The 22,546-nt window shown below is 32.0% G+C and overlaps 1 protein-coding gene across 1 annotated transcript; it reads left to right on the top strand.

Annotated features, from left to right (window-relative positions):
• The first annotated feature begins 247 nt into the window (after positions 1–247).
• Positions 248–22,421, top strand: LOC132700948 (cardioactive peptide). The gene is made up of 4 exons (XM_060668547.1): positions 248–366; positions 11,764–11,872; positions 12,115–12,187; positions 21,891–22,421. Exons 2-4 carry the CDS (start codon positions 11,774–11,776, stop codon positions 22,169–22,171), a joined length of 453 nt encoding a protein of 150 aa, XP_060524530.1. The 5' UTR covers positions 248–366; positions 11,764–11,773; the 3' UTR covers positions 22,172–22,421.
• The last annotated feature ends 125 nt before the right edge of the window (positions 22,422–22,546 follow it).

Below are 22,546 nucleotides of genomic sequence, written 5' to 3'. Positions count from 1 at the left end.
TGACTTGGCCAGACGATCTAACAATAATTAAAGTTTCTGATTTAAATAAAAAAAGACGCACGGTACATATCCAGAGTCTTTGCCTTTTTGTCGTCATGAAGTCGACAACTTAATTATCTATCGATTAGTAACAAAAAGAGCCATGTTTAATATCGATAGCCGTCTAACATGGGAGCTGTTTTCTCCACTTAACGCTGTTCTGTTCCTGACACACGGTCTAGCGGATTGAGCGCGCAGTGAAGTAAGGGTTGGGGTAGTCAAGTGCTATATAAAGCCCTATTACTTTCAATTTATTTACCAGTTTAAAGTTTCGTCAAAAAATTCTGCATATTTCTTTTTTAATCTGCAGTAGCGACTTCGATAAAGGTCAGTATTATTTAAATCGACGTTGCTAAATCGAAGTGCAATTGCGTTGCAATTTTTCCCAAAATACTCGCTGCGCTCTTTTTCAAAATTCTCATCCTCGCTTTCGTGCCATGTCGCTGTGGGATTTATGGGTCGCTTAATTAATATAAATATTTGAATTTTTGGCATACCGCTAAAAATTTGGGTCTAACTTCATTATTCTATTTTAAAATTCCTTTATCCACACAGTACTCAATAGTAAGGCTAAAGTTGTGCTTGGTAATTCTTTGATATTGTTTATTTATAGTTTTTGCACATTTTTGAAGATTATAAAAGTCCAAAACTTGTGCTTTAAATTTATTTTGGGAATACGTATGCGTAATAGGGCGTTGAGCAAGAGAATATTATTTAGCTTGATTTTCAAAATAATTTAATCTACAAAAATCTTCACAAAAATTTGACATTTCGTATTCAATGCCGTCAACGAATTGCTTATCCTTTCTTCTTTGCAGTATCTCTTAAGAAGATATTTTACCACTTGCCTCCTTTATTTGTTAATGAATATAAAATTAAAGAAAAAAAAGAAAAGCAGTTCTTAAAGCCTGCGAGAATGTTACTAAATGTTAATAAACATTATTTTTCCAGTTAAATATTTGTTACAAATATACAGTATGTCCACAAGGGGGAGTAGGCAAGATTCAAAGAAAAGTCATTGTTTATAAAAGTTTTTGCTTGCTTTAAAAATAACGTTCGCAATACCTGACGATTATTTTTTTAAGTTTACACGGTGACTCAAAAAAGTTTACCAAATTAAAACATTTTTTAAAACTTTCAATATATATATTTTTTAATACTTTCGTTTGCCTAAAACATACTAGGTTTCACACTTTATTCACAATATTTTTCATATTTGATATTAGCGTCATTCGAAAAAGCCGTAAAAGATATATGTATCGCAATTTGAATTAGATAGTACAGAGTGTTCATAATAAACGAATCTATTTTGATCATTTAAAAATGAAAAATCTCGATTTTATTAAATGGTACACCATGTATTTTTATTTCTTCTGAAAGATCTTACAAAAACCTACAACTTTTATTAAGTATTTCATACTTAAAACTATGTATTTTAATGTTTCCAATATTTACCTTTGTTTCTAATATTATAATATTAGTTGGCCATGACAAAACTGTTAGGCAAAGTTAAAAAAAATATCAGGAGAAAGAACTTTATTAAAGCCGTAGATAAAAGAGCAGACAGTATGGTAAAAATAACGGCTAAATTCGAAACTCCAAAATATGCCCTACTAGTTGGATACAAATGTTTAGTTTTTTAGTAAATTTTCTTGTACGTTCCTTAGCATAAGCAATGTTATTTTGCCGCAAGCATCCCGAATCCTATTTTCCTTGTCTGCTAATGTTGTAGGGGAATTCATATAAACACGGTCCTTAACTATCCCCGCAAAAAGAAATTTATGGGTGTTGAGTCACGTGATCGAAAAGGCCATCCAATGAATCCACCTCTACCGATCCGTTTCTGGGGGTAATAATTATTTAAAAATTGTCGGACTTCTCCGTGGTAATGCGGAACTCATCTTGCTAAAACCACACTTCTTGGATGATCTCAATATTATCAACTTCTTGAAGAAGTAAATCATTCTGTTAAAGGTTTAAATAGCTAAGCCCGTTAAGTGGTTCGCGAAAAGAATATACCCCAACTGTTGAATAACAATGCATGTTGTGACGATTAACCATTAATACGAAAAGTAGCTTTAAAAAATTTAGATCGGTCTCTATTGCTGCATTTATAACAATGCAGAAATTTATCCTTTGTACAAAATCACTATCTAGAAGTTCTCGGTGTAGTTCTATATGTATAGATGTATATGTAGTATTTGTGTTTTCTAGTGGTAAGTTTAACGGTATATTGGGATGTATCATCTAAATTGACACAGGAATTTTCCGCGTCAAGATAAAAATTTCTTAGCTAATATATGCGGATAATTTTTGATTACATCACTACACGTGCACGACTGCTCTGACTGGACTGACTATATTGACGGCTAATGACCTGGGTATAATCTTGAACTTGAAGTAAAATTTTTAATTCCTTTTCCTTATTTCCTTAAATTCAAATTCTGTTGCATACATCTTGCATATATTTTAGCATGAGTGATCTACCTTTAAAATAATGGCTTTGTTGTGTTGTATGTATGAAAACTAATATTTAAAAAGTATATTTATACTATTAATTAATTAATTATTACTATTAATAAAAAGGTAGAGGAATTTTAAAAGGAATTCACAACAAAATTTAAAAATTGACTTTGAACCTAGTATATATAACCAAAACCAGTATCAGCTATTTTGTATGTGATTGCACTTTTCATAATTTTGACTATTTGTCAAAATAAGAAACATGTTGACCTTAGAACAGGGAATATTTATAATGGAAATTGGCAGACTCATAGGGGTTAGATGATAATTATTGTATTCAGCGGAAAACATTTTGCAAATTGAAATTGGACAAAGCATTTGGAAATACATTTTTTAACCAACTTCTAGCATTTTGTGCTTCAAAACTTCTTGGACATTTTCAATTGGTCTTTCATATGTCAGTTGTTTAAGACGTCCTCAAAGAAACACATCGGTTATAACATTTGACTATTGCAGTATATCCGTCACTTTCCCAGCGAGCCATTTTTTCATTCACATCTGCAGTATGACAAGCGGGACACCGATCGTGTTGAAGATACATATTTTGGCGATACTAAAGAGGCAATTTTTCAAACGTGTCAGATAAATATGTGCAAATAAAATTGTCCGCTACATGTATTATGAAAAAAGTGCATTATAATTTCATTTCAATTCTCATTCAAATGGTGCCATTTGTACTAAAAATTGACTCGTATGAGAACATTATTAGCTTGTGCAAGTTGACGTTGTTCTTTACAATTTGTATTGCCGATCCACGAACGCGCTGGCACTTTATTTTGCATATGGTTTACATTAATCGACTAATTAAAATTAAATTATGAAAAGTGCAATCAAATAGAGTTAGAAATGTTTTCGTTTTGAGTAGAAAAAATTTCGAATTTTTATATGAAAAACTATCATTTGAAATTTGTATTTGTCGTTTTGTGTTTATGCTGTACAATGGACCATTTTGCTCTAGAGCAAATTTTATATTTTTGTATTTTTTTCCTACCCTGTGCAAAACAAACAGACGTTAGATATTGCAATCTTATTTTTATAGCAAGAAAAAACTTTAATTAACCTTTTTCCGGAACTTTCATTTGTCTCTCTTTTGTATACTCCCTCGGTGGACATACTGTATTTTATATTTTTTTATGGACTATTTTGATGCTCAGATTAATATAATACATATTTTATTATTATTATTATTATTATTATGATTATTATTATTATTATTACTATTTTTACAAATTAAGAACAATCTCGAGAATAATATATTACGCAACATGTATGGTAGACGGCAGACGTGTTTATTGACTACAACCGGAGCGAGTGTTTAATAAACAAGACATCTAAAAAGTTGGTGTAGTAATATCTAAAATAGGCAAGTGGAATAAGACATTTTTAATGCAATAAACACAATTTTAACAAAAAAACTCAAAGGTTAGGTAAATTTAACCTCTAACTATGTAAAACCGTTGATAATAAAAAATTTTGATTATATATGTGAACGAAGCGTATGGCGTTGTTTCAGATAGATATATTTTACCGTAATAACTAATTTTATACCGATTTAGTGTGCGGAAAGTGCCATTTAACCACGTCAGTTTCGTTTCCCACAGATGAAAGTCACTTCGGAAATTTCCGGGATATTACCGCACGGGTTTCGAAGCAATCGCATATTTTCGAAGATATTACTGCACGGTTTGAATTTTGTCGTTTGCCAATTCTGACGGTCATATCCGTGAATGTATACATGTTGTTTTGCAAACATATCCCCAAGAACTAACAGTCGTAGAAAAAGTATAGTCTGCAACATATTTAGTAAACTTTTTAAGTCATTCGTTTATTAAAGGCTCGCTGCGCAGGGCTCAAATGCATGTTTTCCACACTTGTTGCTTAATATACTACTATGGTTAGTAAGTATATTATTTAACTTAATTAGGCTTTAACAATATTGATGAGAGGCTAACCCTATTTTTTTTTATAAAAGAAGGGATATTACCCAATGTTGGCAAACAGATAGGATATCTAACATAGTAATATAAACTAAGATATATAACGAACTTTTATTTCAATAATGACCACTAGATTGGAGAATTAACCAAAACTAACCAAAATTCAATTTTTTTTTAGGTTTAAATTCTTTTATTCATATTTTGAGTTAGGATAAATATATTGAGATGCGGTTTTCACTGAATTATTAGGGTCTTATTAGTTTTTGGTTAGATTTTTTTTGCCATTGTATCAGAAAACGTCATCTGGTGGCAACCATCTAACTCATAGCAAATTGTCCGACTTAGGAAAAGCCCTTTGTAACTGGTTGAAGTTTATTAAAATCTATTATGCCATTTTGGAGTTATCGACATTTATTTCCACAAAAATTTGAGCACTGTCCTTTAAGAAAAACAAGTAAAAAGCATTTAATAAAAATTCGTTGATTTTTTTTAAGCTTTAAAACAGTATCAATAATATAAGAAAATTTTGCAAAAAACTGATTTTAAAATTCAAAATGCCAATGAGGTCCGCAAAAATAATTTCCAGCATTTTCCCTTGGCCGATTTACTTAACAATTTTTCTTTCAAATTTGTATTAACATCCGTTTCCCCAATACCGTAGCTTATTGCCTTTATTGGGACGCCCAGTATATAAATCCTAAATAACATTTCAAACTCCTACATTTGCAAAATAGTTTATCAAATTTAAAACCATTCATGCTTGTGGATATGAAAAACCAGAAAATTAATATTTATCATTTATATTTCTACTTCAAATTGTCAAGACTACCAGCTGCAAATCATAACTTATTCTGCTTCAAACTATAAGCTTTTTTTTCATGTAAAAAGTGTTTTTGACTCTACCATAGAACCTATATGATCTTAGTTGCTTTTGTTAGAGTTATTTCAAATTAATGAATATTAGTTTACAGTGGCTATTATACTGTGTTTTTTTTTTCATGCTCGTCCACATTCTCTGTCATTTTCAAAATAGTTTATCAAATTTAAGACCTTTTTTTGCTTGGGGATACAAAAAACCAGGAAATTGCTATTTATTATTTACATTGGTACTTAAAATTGTCACACTTACAAATCAGAGCTTAATAAAACTGCTTCAAATGATGAGCTTATCTTGCTGTTTTGACTGTACCATAGAGCGATAAATTATCTTAGTTGCTTTTGCTATGGTTATTTTAAATAAATGAGTATTTATTTAAGCCTTTTTTATATTGAGTTTTTTTGTCATGCATATCCTCATTCTCTTTTACTTTCAAAATAATTTATCTAATTTAAAACCTTTTTTTGCTTGGGGATACAAAAAAAAACAGAAAATTGCTATAAGCTTAAAGCTGTCAAAACCGGAACCGGCAAATAAACACTTATTCAAACGGCTTCAAATTATAAGCATATCTTTTTTTTTTCATGTAAAAATTCTGTCTGAATTATTTTTCTTACGGTTTTGACCCCACCATGGAGTAGTAAATTATTTTAATTGCTTCTGCTGCTTATTTCAATAAAATAAAGATTACTTTAAAGTAAGTTGTCGATTTTTTCCATGTCTATCCACTATTCCTTTAATTTTCAAAATAGTTTAATTTAAAACCATTTTTTTGCTTAGGATGGATGGATGGGATGGGATGGAAAAAAGTAAAAAAAATGCTATTTGTAATTTATATTGCCTCTTACAGTTGTCAAACCCGAAACCTGCGAATTATAAGCTATTGTTTTTTTTTTTCATGTGAAAATTGTATAACCCTGTCTTATTTATTTTACGATTTTTACTCTTCCACGGAGCAGTAAATTATCTTCGTCGCTTTTTTTAGAGTACTTCAAATAAATAAATATTAGTTTAAAAATGTGGGCATTGTGTGAATATTTTTCCTTGGTCCCATTCAAACGCGAGTAGGATCGTACATCACCCCTAGCAATTAAATATAGACGCCATCGTATTATTTAAAACGAGATAAAACCGGTCGAATTAAAATAACCTTGTAACGACAAGCTTTAAAATGCTCGAAATCAAAGCAAAGAAGAGAATTATTAACAGTGATAAATGGTCCTACTTTATTGGCCGTCTGCACCCCCTGCGATTTTGTTACAATGAAACACTCTCTGCGCCCGGCTGCGTGGAATGCGGGGGTGAATGCCACTTAGTTCTACAAGCGAAGGCCCTCGTACTCATTCTAATAATAAGTAATTGTGCGGAGCTAAAAGTCACGGAATATATAAAATTTATCTGCAGTGGGGTGCCTTCATATACCAATTTAGTGGCACTCGGGAGGGACATATTAAAAAACGGTTTTTGTTTGAGATAAAATCGGGAGACAGCCGTCGACGTCGCACCGCGACACTTTTTAAATCTAGCAGACGTCCGATACACTTTTCGATTTTCATTTCAAAGTAGCTCGATTTTAATTTGAATTTAGTTGTCTGATTGATTTTTCGTATACACCTATAGCTCAATATTCAATTTGTTTCAAAGTGCTGCATGCGATGAAAATATTTGCTATTATACAGGGTGTCACATAAGAATCTCACAACGCTTATTTCAAATAAAGCCCCCAGATATATTATTGCGTTTTTAGATTTCTGAAAGAAATCAATATCACATTCCTTAAGATGTCCCAATACTGAATACAAATAATTTCCTAGATAGCTTTAGTTAATTTGATATGCTTTTGGTCCTATTTACGAGGTACGGGACTTTAGAACTGACCACTTAGATCGTCTGATTCAAAGTCTTTGGATTTTCATCTCTCGAGAGTAACTGTTGAACGATGTAACATAATATAAATGCCGACGACAACAAATCCAAAAAACTGATACACTTTCCGCTTTTCATTTCAAAGTAGCTCTATTTTAATTTGGATTTATAAGATTTAATTCTCTGTACATCACTTTCCAAGCAGCAAAGTTGTCAATCTGTATAGCAGTCTCTCACTTGGAAAAACAAAATGAAAACAGATATCAGGAATAGAGAGATCATAAAAAGGTCTGCTGGATTTCTCCGAGTTGCTAAGCAGCCTTTCCCGAAAAATGTTAGTGCATTTAGAGCTACAACGTAATATAAGTATACAGCACGATGTCGTATTAATGATATTGTTATAACCATGCAGGAAATGGAGATTCGGAATGAAAAAAATCCAGAAATTAAATTTCTTTAGAAATGATTGTAGATTGTTTGAATAATTTTTATTTTAACAGAATAGACCGGTGAAATTCCGTACGCCCGCCACTGGTATATTTAAAAAAAATTGCGGTACACTAGATAATCCCCTTTGATACATAGCACATGTTTGCCAAATTTCATTAAAATATCTGTAGTGGTTTTACAGCTATTAAAAAATATTACACAATACAACTTTAACGACCTGTACCTCAAAAGTTAAGACATTTAAGACATATGCTCATATGAAGTTTCCATTTTAAAATGGCCCCAAAAATAGCGTGATTGATTATTGACATTCAATTAGAAAACGCCCTGTATAAAGGAAGTCGGTTGGTTAGTATGTAAAGCAATCGATGTATTGAATTTTAAAATTTATTTTCGAAGTCGACTAGCAAATGAGAATGATCTAACTAATTACAATAAATTATTTCTACAATGTAAGGGGTGCTTTTCTCGATGTATAGAACTTTAAGTTGCAATAAAACAACGATGGATTATTCGATTGACATGAATTTTATTTATCAGAAAGATAATCTTGTGGCATTACATTTTAAATATGATTTCTGGCATATATCCGCCACGGCTGGCGCGGATGTAGATGTAGATTTATAAAAAGATAAAGAGATTTACTAACCTAAACAAATTTATTAATTAATTAAAAATTAATTTTTACAGCTTATTGATTATTATTTGCTACTTACTCTACTTACTATTAGGTTTGTATTTTATCGAAATGGATATTTTTCAAACCAGCCAAGATCATTGTTTTTCCTCTAAAAATCTTTTATAGTTTACATGGTAGCCTATATTCGAAGAATTGTAGTAATTATGGCCACTGAAAGACCTTATTTCTTATATCTATATATCGAAACACATATTTGTCAAGAAATACTGATTAATCTTCACAGCTCATTGATTATTATTTGCTGCTTACATTACATTTAAATTTTATTGAATAGCCAAGAACACATTGTATTTTTAAATTTGTAAACTTTTATTTGGTAGCCTATATTCGAAGTTATTTTATTAGAACCATTACAAATTATACATATTATAGCCGCTGAGAGGTTTTATTTCATAGAAACTACTGTAATACAATGGTACATAAGTTTTTGTTGAGCATTTATTTGCAACAGTCTCGATACTTTAAGCACTTCGAAGTTAATTTTACATTTACTGTTCTTAATGAAACTCTCCTAATATCTGGTTTAATTTAATATTAAAGCATGTATCTACTAACGTAGCTTTAGATATCCTATACTGTCCACTAAGGTTAACCCCCGGGAACACGTTAACCCATTGGTGAAACAAGCTTTATCAGATTGCTTAATAGTATCTTTGGACCAAAATTATTTTAAATTTAATGGACAGATTTACATCTCTAAAGAAGGTTTGATTATGGGAAACCCACTTAGTCCTTTGTTAACCGAAATTTTTATGGATAATTTGGAAAATATCATACTAGAACACGTCTTTAAGTAAAAGTTTTCTATGGTGGTATAGATACGTGGATGATGTCTTTGATTGCTTTGTTTTACAATTGAATTCTTTTTTAAATTACATTAAAATTCACTATCCAGGTTGAATAGGATAACTCTATCAATTTTTTAGACTTAACTATTACGAAAACGCAAAACAAATTAGATTTTTTTATTTCCATTTCCATTTTGTAAGGAATGTAAAGCTCGACCCATTGGTGAAACAAGCTTTATTAGACTGCTTAATAGTATCTTTAGAGCAAAATTATTTTAAATTTAATAGACAGATTTACATCTCTAAAGAAGGTTTGATTATAAGAAACCCACTTAGTCCTTTGTTAGCCGAGATTTTTATGGATAATTTGGAAAATATCATACTAGAACACATCTTTAAGTAAAAGTTTTCTATGGTGGTATAGATACGTGGATGATGTCTTTCATTGCTTTGTTTTACAATCGAATTCTTTTTTAAATTACATTAAAATTCACTATCGAGATTGAATAGGATAACTCTATCAATTTTTTAGACTTAACTATTACGAAAACGCAAAACAAATTAGATTTTTCCATTTCCATTTCCATTTTCCATAACACGAACAAATTAAAACAATTACATACATGGGAGAACCCAGTGAAAAAGTTTCAAAACATTTATCAAAATGTGGTTTAAAAATAGTTTTCAAAACTAACAATAGGAAAATTTTTAAAAAACAATAAAACGAAATGTCCAAAATCTCAAAAATGAAGTGTCTGCAGGTTGAAATGCGGATCTTGTTCTCAAATTTATATTGGACATACAGGTAGATCCTTTAACAAACGCATTAACGTACATAAAAGAGCGTTTAAAAACAATAGTCTAGATTCTAATTATACTACACACTTAAACACAGAAAAACACATTTTTGGCCACAATTTTGATATTTTACATACAGCCACAAAAAGTAGAAAATTGAATTTATTGGAAGTCATGGAGATTAACAAAATGACTGATTCAAATGTATTGCTTAACGATCAAATTACATTTAAATACCTCTCCATTATTAAACTTAAATTCTCACAACATTAATTAAGATTTGATTGTGATTTTTCGGTACATATAGTAGCAGGTAGTTTATAAATATTGCATTTGACAAAGATACGGTGTTGTCGAAACAATTGTCATGTGAATATATATAATTTCGTGAAAATCTATTTATAGCTATTTTTATTGTGGGATTGTCAATCATTATTTTTTATGTTTAGACCACGGGTTAAAGAAAAGTTTGACGAAATAAATAAGAACTAAAAGTTCAGATCTGAAAATCTGAACTTTTAGTTCTTATTTATTATGTTAAATGGATTTTCATCAAGTAAAAGCCACCTCAGTACAATTTTTGATTGGTTAGTTTGGAAGGCAACCACAGTATTTGAGAACCAATATTATATAGGTTCATAATGAGCATATAATGGATATACAAAATAATCGATCTCCTATAACGAATGAAAACATTTTTATGTAGGAACATTTACATTATTGTTCCTTGAGCAGACATTTTTTTACTAATCTAAACACACATGTTGGTTGAGTCCAAACTTTTGGAATTGCCATGAACATTTTGTGTGTTTTTCTTGTGCCTTGTAATTGAAAAATGTCTTAGTAGAAATGTAATCTACATAAGTTCCTTTTGAGTAAATGTGTGAAAGATTATAATTAAATTAAACTTAACAAGTTACCTATTACCAAATATTTATTTGGAACTAAGAATTCAAAAATTCGATAATAAATAGGGAAATAATTTAATAGGATATCAGGGGTGAACTAAAAGAGCTTCAAATATTCCATACTATCGAAAAAGGCTTGCAATTCGTTGGTTAATATGTAAAGTAATCAAGCGATCCTCTCTGAATAGTCCATTAGAAAACAGCAACAAATCTGAAAATTTATTTTCGAAATCAACTAGCAAAGAAAAATGATTTTTTCAATGTTTAAACATGCACTAGAACTAAAACATTTTTAGGTTAATGAACAAATGAACAAAATTTTGCAAATGCCAAGAATACAACTACAAAATACAAGATCTAATTTCCGTAAAACTAATATAACGCAATAGATCATAACTTTTTCCTACATAAATATATGAAAGATTCAAATTACATGAAACTTAAAAAAAACGTATTTAGGATTAGGCGCAGTAAATTTTATTACAACAAATATTTATTTCTAACAATTTCGACATTTTTAGCAATTTTACATTTACTGTTCTTACTTGCCTAGTTCTTAATCCCTCCTAAATATAGCATCAAATATCTTATAATATCCACTAAAGTTGGTTGTGTCTATTTTTCACTAACCTAAACACACACGTTGATGCGAGAGTACTGATTAATTTTTACACTTAATTGATTATTATGTATTACTTACTATTAGGTTCATACTAAAATCCAAATTCAATGGATATTCACCAAACTAGCCGAGAACTTTGACTGTAAAAGTTGTATAGTTTTATAGTAAACTAGACTTTGTTTCCTCGTATTTGTATTGGCTTGTATTTTGGCCAAACAGTTAAAACATTATTTTTATTAAAATTTTTCTTTTCAGAGTTTTGGATATGAAATCAGTATTATCGATTACAATTTTGTGCATTTGTGTCTGGTGTTCGGTTTCCGTTTTTAAATTGGAAGCAGAAGCATTACCGTTTCCAAGAAAAGTAAGTAACTAATTTTAGCGATGGTACAATACCGTTTGGGATGACTGGCTGGTGATATCCACTTTTCCTTTTTGCAAATAATTTATTTTATTTAGCTTTTGCTATTATACGATTATCTTCAGATCCTTTTTACACAATAATAAAAATTAATTTTTATGGGGTTTGAAGAAAATTACGTTATTTAAATATCAACGGTAATTGTATATTTCAATCGTTTTATGTACGTTTCTTGTTAAATTTAGGTAGTGCCATTTAATTCCAAGGAGCACATTATCCATGGACCAAGAAAAAGACCATTTTGCAATGCATTCACTGGTAAGTTAAAATATCTATAATTTCAACTCAAGATGTATTGCTAGTATTTATTTTATGTATTGCGATTTTTTACACCATATTCCGCAACATAACATCCAAATATCCAACATTTTCTTCTTTTTTCTTGGTCTACCGTTTCTTGCTTTGTTTGGGACTCCATTCGACATCGACCCTAAACGATGACTACAAAATTCCAGTTTCCAACACGCTAGGAAAAGCGAATTTTTCAAAAGTACGCTCGTATAAAAATTTTATATGTCGGTAATGACAGGTACAGAATGACTCTCTCCATTTTTTTGTCTATTTCTCCCTTTTATTACACGAGACAGATAAATCAATAAAAAAATGTTTTTTTTTTCGAACGAAGCTCTGAATCAAAATAAGTCTCTAAAAATTGCAGCTATTGAAATTTGACAGGAAAGTAAAGCTCGACCTGCATAAGTGCAAGTATTTTTAAAAATTTAGAATTTTTTTTATATTATTTTGAGTTCCAGAAAAAAAAAATTGTCAAAAACCATGCATACGATTGGAAAAATTCTTGTACCCGAGAACTATAATTTTCGTATTTACCCTTTTTGTCTATTATACAGGGTGTGTAAGTTATTTTTGAAAAAAATAAGCCGTGAATCGTTTTTTAGGGAGCAAAATGTCTTTATTTTCGTTAGTTTGACGATATTTTGAGGTATTTTTTTTTTTTAAGAAACTTCCATAGGCTACTGCATTGCTTTTTACAAAACTTCTGGATTCCTCCTACTTCGGTTTTTGCTTAGTCGAAATTGCTGACGTTTCGCCAATCATCCTGTTGGCTTCTTCAGAGCTTGACTGAAACTGGCTCGTATTTTACTCTGTACCTGCTTATATATTGCTTGAGATGGGGGAGGAAGCTAATGAGGGGCATAAACACCGTCTCGGATGACTGATTCCCAAATTGGTGACAGATAGAGACCTGAGTCGCGATTAAGATTGTTAAGTTGTTTATAGATTTCTATAGACTCTCGGATTTTTCGTTGGTAGAAGAACTGATTACATGCTAGAATTTTAGTTTTATGAAATAAAATTTTATGCCCGGTTTCATGAGTGTGTTTGGCAACAGCTGATGAGTGTGTGTAAAGAGTAAAGTAAAGTGAAAGTAAAAGCAAAAGTAAAGAGAGTAAAATACAAGCCAGTTTCAGTCAAGCTCTGAAGAAGCCAACAGGATGATTTGGACTAAGCAAAAACGGACCCAGGAGGAATTTTGAGGTACTTATACGATACGATTTTAACTATTTTGCGAATGTTACACAGTGGTCCACATGAGTACAATGCCCAAATTAGAGAAAGACGTTTTTTTGGATTATAATCTGCCTATCATGGTTAGCCTGGTGAGTTTTTTCAATCTAAGGTCTTAAAGGGCGTATAAACATCTTCTTCCTGCATGTATTCTCTTGTTTATTTCCTGGGATCCGATGTCGTGGCTATTCCGAGATATTTCAATTCCTTAACTCCTCCAAAATTTTGGTCCCGATAGTTATATCCTATCAATTCTATCTCTTTTCTGGACCTTCCGGTTGTGGTACATATATTTGGTTTTGTTTTCGTTGATTTCGTTTTTTCTGCTTCCTTCTCGAATCCAATGAAAGTTTTCCTCATTTTTATTATGCTACTTCCTGTCAGATCTACATCATCTGCAAAGAACAGTAGTAGATTGGGACTTTCTCTTCTGATTATATGTTCCAGAGCTATTTGTGAAGAGTTGTGGTGAAAGTGTTTCTCCCTGCTTTGAACTATTATTTATCGCGAATGGCTCTGAGTATTGTTGTTTTATCCTAACTATACACTGTGCTTCTTCCATACACATTCTTATCAGACCGACCAGTTTTTTGTGGAAAACATGTTCTTGCATTGCTGTCCACAGTTTCGTTCTACATACTCTATCAAATGCATGTTTGAAGCGTTTGAACTCTCGATCATATTCCTATCATTTTTTCATTATCTGTTTGAAGTTGAAAATCTGGCCAATATTTGATTGATAGTCCCTAAGTAATTCTTCAGTATCTAGTTCGGTTCTTTCCAGTAGGGCTTTCGTTATAAGTTGTTGTGAGAAGCGCGATTTCTCTGTAGTTGGTAAATTGCTTTTTGTGGATTGGTACAACAACCCCTTCCTTCCATTGCTCTGATGTTGTTACATTTTGTCAGATGTTTTGTGTCAGCTTATGAATATATTTCAATTTTGCATATGCAGGGTGTTTAAAATAAAGTGTAGTTCACTATATAAACTTTCGGTCGAAAGTCAAAAATTAGGGAGTTACGGAGCTATAAATGTGACGGAAAAATTAATGTTTTTATTTTTTTTGTTATATTTTTTATGATATTATAAAAACTCACGTTCGGATTTTTTTTTTATTTTTTCATAAAGGGGAACTTGTCCACCCACATCATTCTTCTAAATTTGAGGACAATCTTATACAACAAATAATATGTTTTCAGTCTATATTTTATTTAGAAAATTTTGTCTTCTACATAATAGGTAATAATTTTTATTAAGCATAGTGAGCTGCTTTCACTTCTTATTTTATGTACAGGCGTGCAAACGGAAATTACTTTTAAGTTTTTCATGTTTATACACAAGTATATCATAGGAGGTAGATTTACATAGCTACTAGAGATATAGTTGCCCTCTCTATGCCGATAAAACAAGGACTTATGAAGCAACTATAAAACGAGATATCTAGAAATCGCCGTTTAGAAAGGAAATGGCGCAAAGTGCAGGTTATTAGGTGAAATGTAGAGGCATGTGCATGTGCTCTACGAAAATATCGAAATATTATCTAATATTTACTAATATCTACTATATTATCTAATGGCTATATGGGCAGACCCTATTATCACAGATATTTATCAGATTTCATCAAAGGCTACATGAGTCTGGAAGTTTCGAAAAAAAAGTTTTGATACGAAGTCGAGCACCCAGATTGGAAGTTGCTGTGCTAAATATTACTGAAGGGCAGTCGGAGACAAGTATGGTCTGTTCATAAATATAAGAAAGTGACCAATTGCTTTTGAATGGGATTATCCAAGGGTGGTCATTAACATACAATGCAACAAGATTATTACCTAAAGTTTCGGTATTTAAATTCAAGTAAAATTTTGGTCCGTAATAGAAAATAATTTTATACCTACTTGTGTTTAATATTCTTTGGTTTGGAATACTACTTAGTTTAAGTTTATTAGTAATCATTCTTATTTCGTGTCTAATACAGCGTGTGTTGAATCGTGTGCGAATTATGCAAAATATGTGCGCGTTTAGCGTATCTCAGGAGATGCTCTCGCCCAAAAGCAGAAAACACTATTCTATTGAGACTAAGGAAGTTATAAACAATATTTATTTGACTCTCATTGAACGTGGTGTCAGCAAGCAAACATCTTTAGAAGAAACGGCTACATTGACGAAAATTCCAACATCAACTGTATGGAAAATTGTGAATAATCTCATTTCAGCGATGCTGACATTATCTCGAGTGTAGATGAAAGTGATCAAGATATAATACGGCGTAAAATTTACCAGTAAGTGCACCTGGATCACCCACGTACAGCCTAGCCAAACACCTCGTATCATTGCCCCAACCCCACGTAGGAAATTCGGAGTCGTATATCAAGGACTCAACACACTTTATCAGCAAAATTCAGGACATAATTCTTCAGCCAGATGACACCCTTGTCAGTTTTGATGTTGTGTCCTTATTCACAAAGGTCCCGGTGAAAGAATCTTTAGACCTGATCGCAAGAATTTTCCCAGATGACATTGTCAAGGTTTTCCAGTCTTGCCTAACGGGCAGTTACTTCTTATGGGATGGGGACTTCTACGAACAGACGGATGGGGTAGCTATGGGAAGCCTACTTAGCCCGGTGATAGCCAACTACTTTATGGAGAAATTCGAGCAGAAAGCGATTAGCTCGTCTGAATATAAACCATCAAAATGGCTCCGATACGTGGATGACACCTTTGTAATTTGGAGTCATGGAAGAGACAGACTTGATCGTTTCCTGGACCACCTAAACGCTCAACATCCAAGTATAAAATTTACCATGGAGACAGAACAAATCCGCTAATAGCGTTTCTGGACGTTCTAATAAAAAGATGCAATGGGAAACTAAGCCACATATTGTACCGCAAGCCGACTCACACAGACAGGTACCTACATGCCTTATCCAACCATCACGCAAGCCAAAAAAGAGGAATCATTACAACCTTAACAGAATGTGCCTGGAGGATTTGTGATCCACAACACCTGGAAGCAGAACTAGATCACCTCAAAGAAGCCTTCCAATCAAATGGATACAGGATATTTGATATCGATAAGGCTATGAGGCCCAGAACTGCTTCACGACAAGACCCGGGTGAACAACTAACGGTTGCGAGTGCTTATCTACCTTTTATTCCTCGAGTGACAGACAGGATCGGAAAAATATTGAAAAAGCATAATATTCACACAATATTTAAACTAACAATGAAAATACAACAAACGCTAAAATCAGCCAAGGACAAGAGAGATCCACTGTCAGCCGCCGGAGTCTACCGCATACCATGCACGTTTGGAAAGGTGTACGTTGGAACGACAAAAAGATCTGTCGCAACCAGGATAAAGAAGCATCAGAGAAACTGCAGACTGGGACAAACGGACAAATCGGCAGTAGCGGAAAACGCGCTCAGTGAAGGGGATCACAACATTCTTGTTGGGGAAGCCAGGCTTCTTGCGCCCACTTCGGGCTATCATGCCCGCCTCGTACGAGAAGCAATAGAAATTCATAAACATACAAATAATTTCAATAGAAAAGAAGAGACACTGCAGCTCAAACAAATTTGGAACCCCATCTTAAGAAACACAAGGATAGCCCCGGTAGTCACAACCACTCATGCATTAAAATGCCCCGCCCACTCCTCTCCACGACTCACCAGGCATAAATACAACTTACGGCCGGGAGCGCGTCAGTCTGCATCCAACATCGGAGATGGAAGCTCCTCAAAAGAAGCTAGCCGCTCGTGCTAGCGAAACGTCATGAAGAAATTCCACTCAACGACGGCTATTAAGCCCGAACAAAAACACTTACAGTTCATGCCTGTGATAATTATGCAAAAAATATAAGGCATACAGTATTAAGGCTTCCGCATTACCACTGTATATTTAATCCCATTGAACATGTTTGGCACCAACTGAAATTTGCCATTCGTCGTAACAATGTTTTTCCCTGTATTTACTCCAATGTCCTCAAACCTATAGAAACCGAAGTTTTTAACATCCCTCCACAAAGGTGGGCAAATTCTGTTAAACATATAGAAAAAGCAGAACAATCGTATATCCATATTGCAAATAATATAGAATAAATAGTAATGTAAATGTGCTTTATATTTTTTTTTGCAAACTGTAAGTTTTATCCCAGATTGCACACATACATAGCAAATTGCATGAGCACCGTCCCGGATGACTGATTCTCATATTGGAAATAGGAAAGACCTGAGTCGCGGTTAGGGTTGTTTGTTTCGTTGGCAGAAGAAATAATTACACGGAAGAATTTTATTTTTATCGAATAAAATTTTTTGTTCGGTTTCGTAATTGTATTCGACAACTGCTGATGAGTTTATTTGTCTTAGTCTTAAGAGGCATTCGTGTTCTTTGAGCATAATTGATATTTTTCGCCCTGTCCCTCCAATGTAAACTTTGCCGTATATGCATGGAGAGCTGTGGAAGTTATTATTCTGCGTTCAGTGACTCGAACTGAGATAGTGTTAAGGCTCTGTAGACAAGAAAATTAATAACCGATGATTTTTGGGCCGGATGGTGATGTGACATGCTTTTCTGAATTACCCAATGTTAGGTCTGTTTTTCTATTGATAAAAATATCTTAGAATGGGAGGTTATTATTAGTTACTAGTTCAATTGCAAAACGTATGATAGAGTATATAGAGTTTAAATGGCAAATAAAATCTAGTAAGGATTGTCGACCATGAGGCCAAATAGCAAAAATATCATCAACGTAGATTTTCTATAATTTTGGTTAGTTCAAAGACTATAAATATACTCGCTATGACTGGGGTAATGCAGAATCCTTAAACGATTCTTCAAAAATTTGACCGTTATAAGAAAAATATATCCCAGACAAGCATTTTTCAATTAAGATGAGACGGTTTGGTTCCAGATTCTCAGATTTTAATATATCTGAAATAAAGTTCAGTGTTTTAGGAATAGGGACTTAAGTAAAGAGAGATTCTAGGTCGAAACTAACCAGAATATCCTGCCCATCTAATGTAATGTTTTAAGGGTTTTAATATGATATGGATATTTTGCTAGAGAATATGTTGGAGAACCAATGGTGCCGATAATAGGTCGAAGGGGTAATCCTGGTTGGTGAATCTCAGGGAGTCCGTAGAGACGAGGAATTTTAGAGGCATGACCCTGTGGACGTTTCTTTGAAACACTAACTAACTAAAACTAACCAAAACTATCATTTTGTACAACTTCTGGGTATCCAGTATATTCACTGTCGGATATAATACAAAATAATAGAAAATTTTGGCGCGATATTTCTGAACTTAATGTTTATGTTACATTGGATAAGGATAATATAAAGAAAACAACACCAAAACCTAATTCCAACAACATGTTTTTGTTGGATTATTCGTAATGCTGCAATCCAGGAAACTCTCTGGACATTAAATGGACTAAAATTTTTGTACAACTTCTGGACATCCAGTACATTCATTGTCGGATACGATACAAAATAATAGAAATTTTTGGCACGATATTTCAGAACTAAATGTTTATGTTACATTGGATAAGGATAATATAAAGAAAACAACACCAAAACCTAATTTCAGGGGTTAAAACAACATGTTTTTGTTGGATTATTCGTTATGCTAGTTGAAGACTACCGTTACGTCAAAATTTGAAAATTAATGTCAGACCGATGTAGTCACAATGCTGTTACGTTATAGGTATCATGTGACGTCACGGGTTATAATTAATATGCATTCACAGAATAAGAAGAATCGTTACTAACCACAAACCAAAGTTCATATGCTTTAATTGTTGAATCTTAACATTCCGACAAACACTTACTAGTATAGTTCAAAAACTTTAAGATTTGAATATTTCTTATAGGAATCTTGTAAAGTAATCCACGGATTTTCAAAATTTTTATGACATTCAAAAGTGTGATATGTGTTCAATGGATATCCACGCTTGCGCTACATGTACAAATCTTGGCATTCACTCAACAGCCTATTGTTATTGCGTATGATTTTTTTATAAATTTAGTTAGGAAGATTGAAAGGGCCAATTCAATTCCATCCAATTAACCTGCAGTTAGGTGCTTTTCAAAATAGCAATCCTTCCGAAATATTTTATTGTTCTATCTATTTTCGATTTTAAGATAAAAAATAAAAATAGATTTCAGTATGTAGAGACATATGTTGGTGTGTCGCCGCTAACTAAACAAATTTGTGGAGTACCATAGGGGTCAATTTGTCAATTTTGCGCAAGTTATTATTTTAATATTTGCATATATATTAATAAGCTACCTTAAACAATGCATCTAAGCCAAAATTTTTATTATTCGGGACACAAAATGATTGAGTGTGTGGAATTATTAAAAACAAAATCGGTAACGATGATGTTATTCCAACCAGAGCAGGAATCTTGGGCTAATTTTTGATTCTGAGTTTTTAATTTCATCTCCACAAATGTATCCAAATGGCATATTCCAATCTTTTCTCCATCAACATCTTTGGTTTAGAAGTGATAAGATTAGACTTACGGATTCTTTTTTTCTTATTTATTTTAACTTTGTGGATGTTGTATATGGCCCCTGTCTCCTTAGTATAGACAACCAGAGAATACAGCGCGTCCAGAAAGCATAACTTCAATTCATTTGTGGCATTCGCTGTAGAGAAGAAACGAAATGGCCATCTATGGAGAAGCGCAGAACTTTACAAGCAGCTGAGTTGTTTCATAAAAGTATTACTACAGATCGGTCATCGTATCTAACAAATAAAATTCGATATCCAGATGTGCACACGCTTAATTTAAGATTTCGCTGCCACTATGAAAGGCGTTTTACTTATGATATTTATATTTTGTTTAAAAATATTTAAAAACATAATATAAACAAAATATAAACAGTTTCTTTTAAGTTAATGTTATGAGTGACTTCTTTTGTTTTTTATATACAGTTTTTTTTTAAATTTGCATCGTACGAGTGACTCTGTTTTGTCTTTTTGCGTAATTGGTATCGTCAGTCAACATTAATAGACATTATATATAGTTTACCTTGGGGGCTGAACTATAATCTTTTTTAATTTGAATTTCTGCCTCCTTTTTGCTTGTCAAATTGGTTATTGGATGTGGATGCTAATTATATAAATACTCACCGCAAATACACTATTATTATTATTATTATTATTATTGCCATTATTATTATTATTGTTATTATAATTATTATTATTATTATTATTATTATTATTATTATTATTATTATTAAATTTACACTTGGCTGCAAAAAAAACAATGATATTTTTGGTGAAAATTTAGAAATCACAACTTTTAAATTTTTGCCTGGTTTACATACACTTTTTAGAATAGTTTAGATAAAATGACAAATTGGAATCCACGTATTTAGTCGTTAGATAAATGGTGGCGTGCTAGTTATTATCGAGGATTTATTGAACGTTTGCTTCATGATTTCGTTTAACTTTTAATAGTTACATAATTGATTTAATTACTTTCTTCTCTTTTTATTTTTGTTTTATTTTTTTTTACTACAGCTTTTCTTGTAGTACTAAATCTATTATCACAAATCTGTCTATTTGTCATCACAAAATGTACAGGGTGAGCCAACGATAGAGCAGAGTTCATTATCTCATTGGTTTCAACAATTATGAGAAAACGGTAAAAACAAAAGGTGTAAAAATTGATATTAATTAAATAATTTGTTAATTTGTAGTTATTTGTAGTAATAGAAAATTAATAACATTTACTTTTTCTGTGAATTTAAAAGTTGGGCGTTATTTTCACCAAGATTGCCAATAGCTGTCTGTTGCTTTATTTGCGGTTCCAACAAAGTTCTTACTCCTATTCATTTTTTAATCTTAACAGAATCTTGTTGGCCAACAGTTTTGTCATGACCAACAAATCTTATATCAAACGTCTTAGATAGAAAGAAGGATAAATATTGGAAAAGTTGAAACATATCGCAAAGTATTAAAAATAAGTATATGACACACTTAAAAAAAGGTTTAGGTGTTTGTAGGATCTTTCAGAAATAATAATAATCTATATGGTCTGCCATTATAGAAAATCGAGATTTTTCGTTTTAAAATGATCCAAATGTATTCGTTTATTTGAAATAAGCATAACAATAATGTATAATGTAAATAATAATAAAATTTGTATTTTTTATTTCAAAACCAATTAAAAAAAAAATTAAAATTTAATTTAAAATTTTAAATTGTATGCCCTAACAACAAACTTTTGAAGCCAACTTTACTCTATCGTTAAGTCACCCTGAATGTATTTTCTGTGGCAAAAAGGTGTATAATAGATAGATTATAGAGTTGACATATTTCCGAATGAAGCTTAATTATCAATAAATATTATTATTATTAATATTATTATTATTATTTATATTATTATTATTATTATTATTATTATTACAATTATTATTTTTGCAGGATGTGGGAAGAAGCGATCAAATCTTCCGGCGCTCACCTCCGATGGTATAGAAATCGAGGATTCGATCAACAGTTTACTGGAATTAAGTGCCGAACCGGCAGTGGAGGACCTCTCGCGGCAAATTATGTCGGAAGCGAAATTGTGGGAAGCCATACAGGAAGCGAACGTCGAGCTGAACCGACGAAAACAGCAAAACTCCCTGGAAAATGCGGAAGATGACGTTGGGATCCCGGCCAGGAGTGCAACGGCAAACTGCGCATTGCCGCCATGTTATATCTAATTCGAAAATCGATCACGATTTGCCTCTCTTGTATATCGAACGACGTTATTCATAACTTAAATTTTTGAAAATGTGTTTACCTAGCCAGAGTAAATATGAATATGAATATAAATATGGCCTTTTGTGTTGCGAGACAAAAATTGTAAAAGTAATATGATATAATAATAATTTACTACTTATTTATGGCTATGTGAAAAATAAATTATAGGCATTCTAATAATATAATAATTTTTTGAAAAATGCAGAAATAAATTTCCAATAAATGTTTATAAAAATGAATATTTATGTAGCCAGTAGGAATTTCTGTAAATGAGTGTTTGAGTTCGGAAATATATTTTTGAAAAATTGGCTTATTAAAAATTTATTAAGCCTCTG

Source organism: Cylas formicarius, unplaced genomic scaffold (genome assembly GCF_029955315.1).
Source record: "Cylas formicarius isolate icCylForm1 unplaced genomic scaffold, icCylForm1.1 PGA_scaffold_4__25_contigs__length_36172078, whole genome shotgun sequence".
Classification (NCBI taxonomy): Eukaryota; Metazoa; Arthropoda; class Insecta; order Coleoptera; family Brentidae; genus Cylas; species Cylas formicarius.
This window is presented reverse-complemented; position numbering and strand designations above follow the sequence as displayed.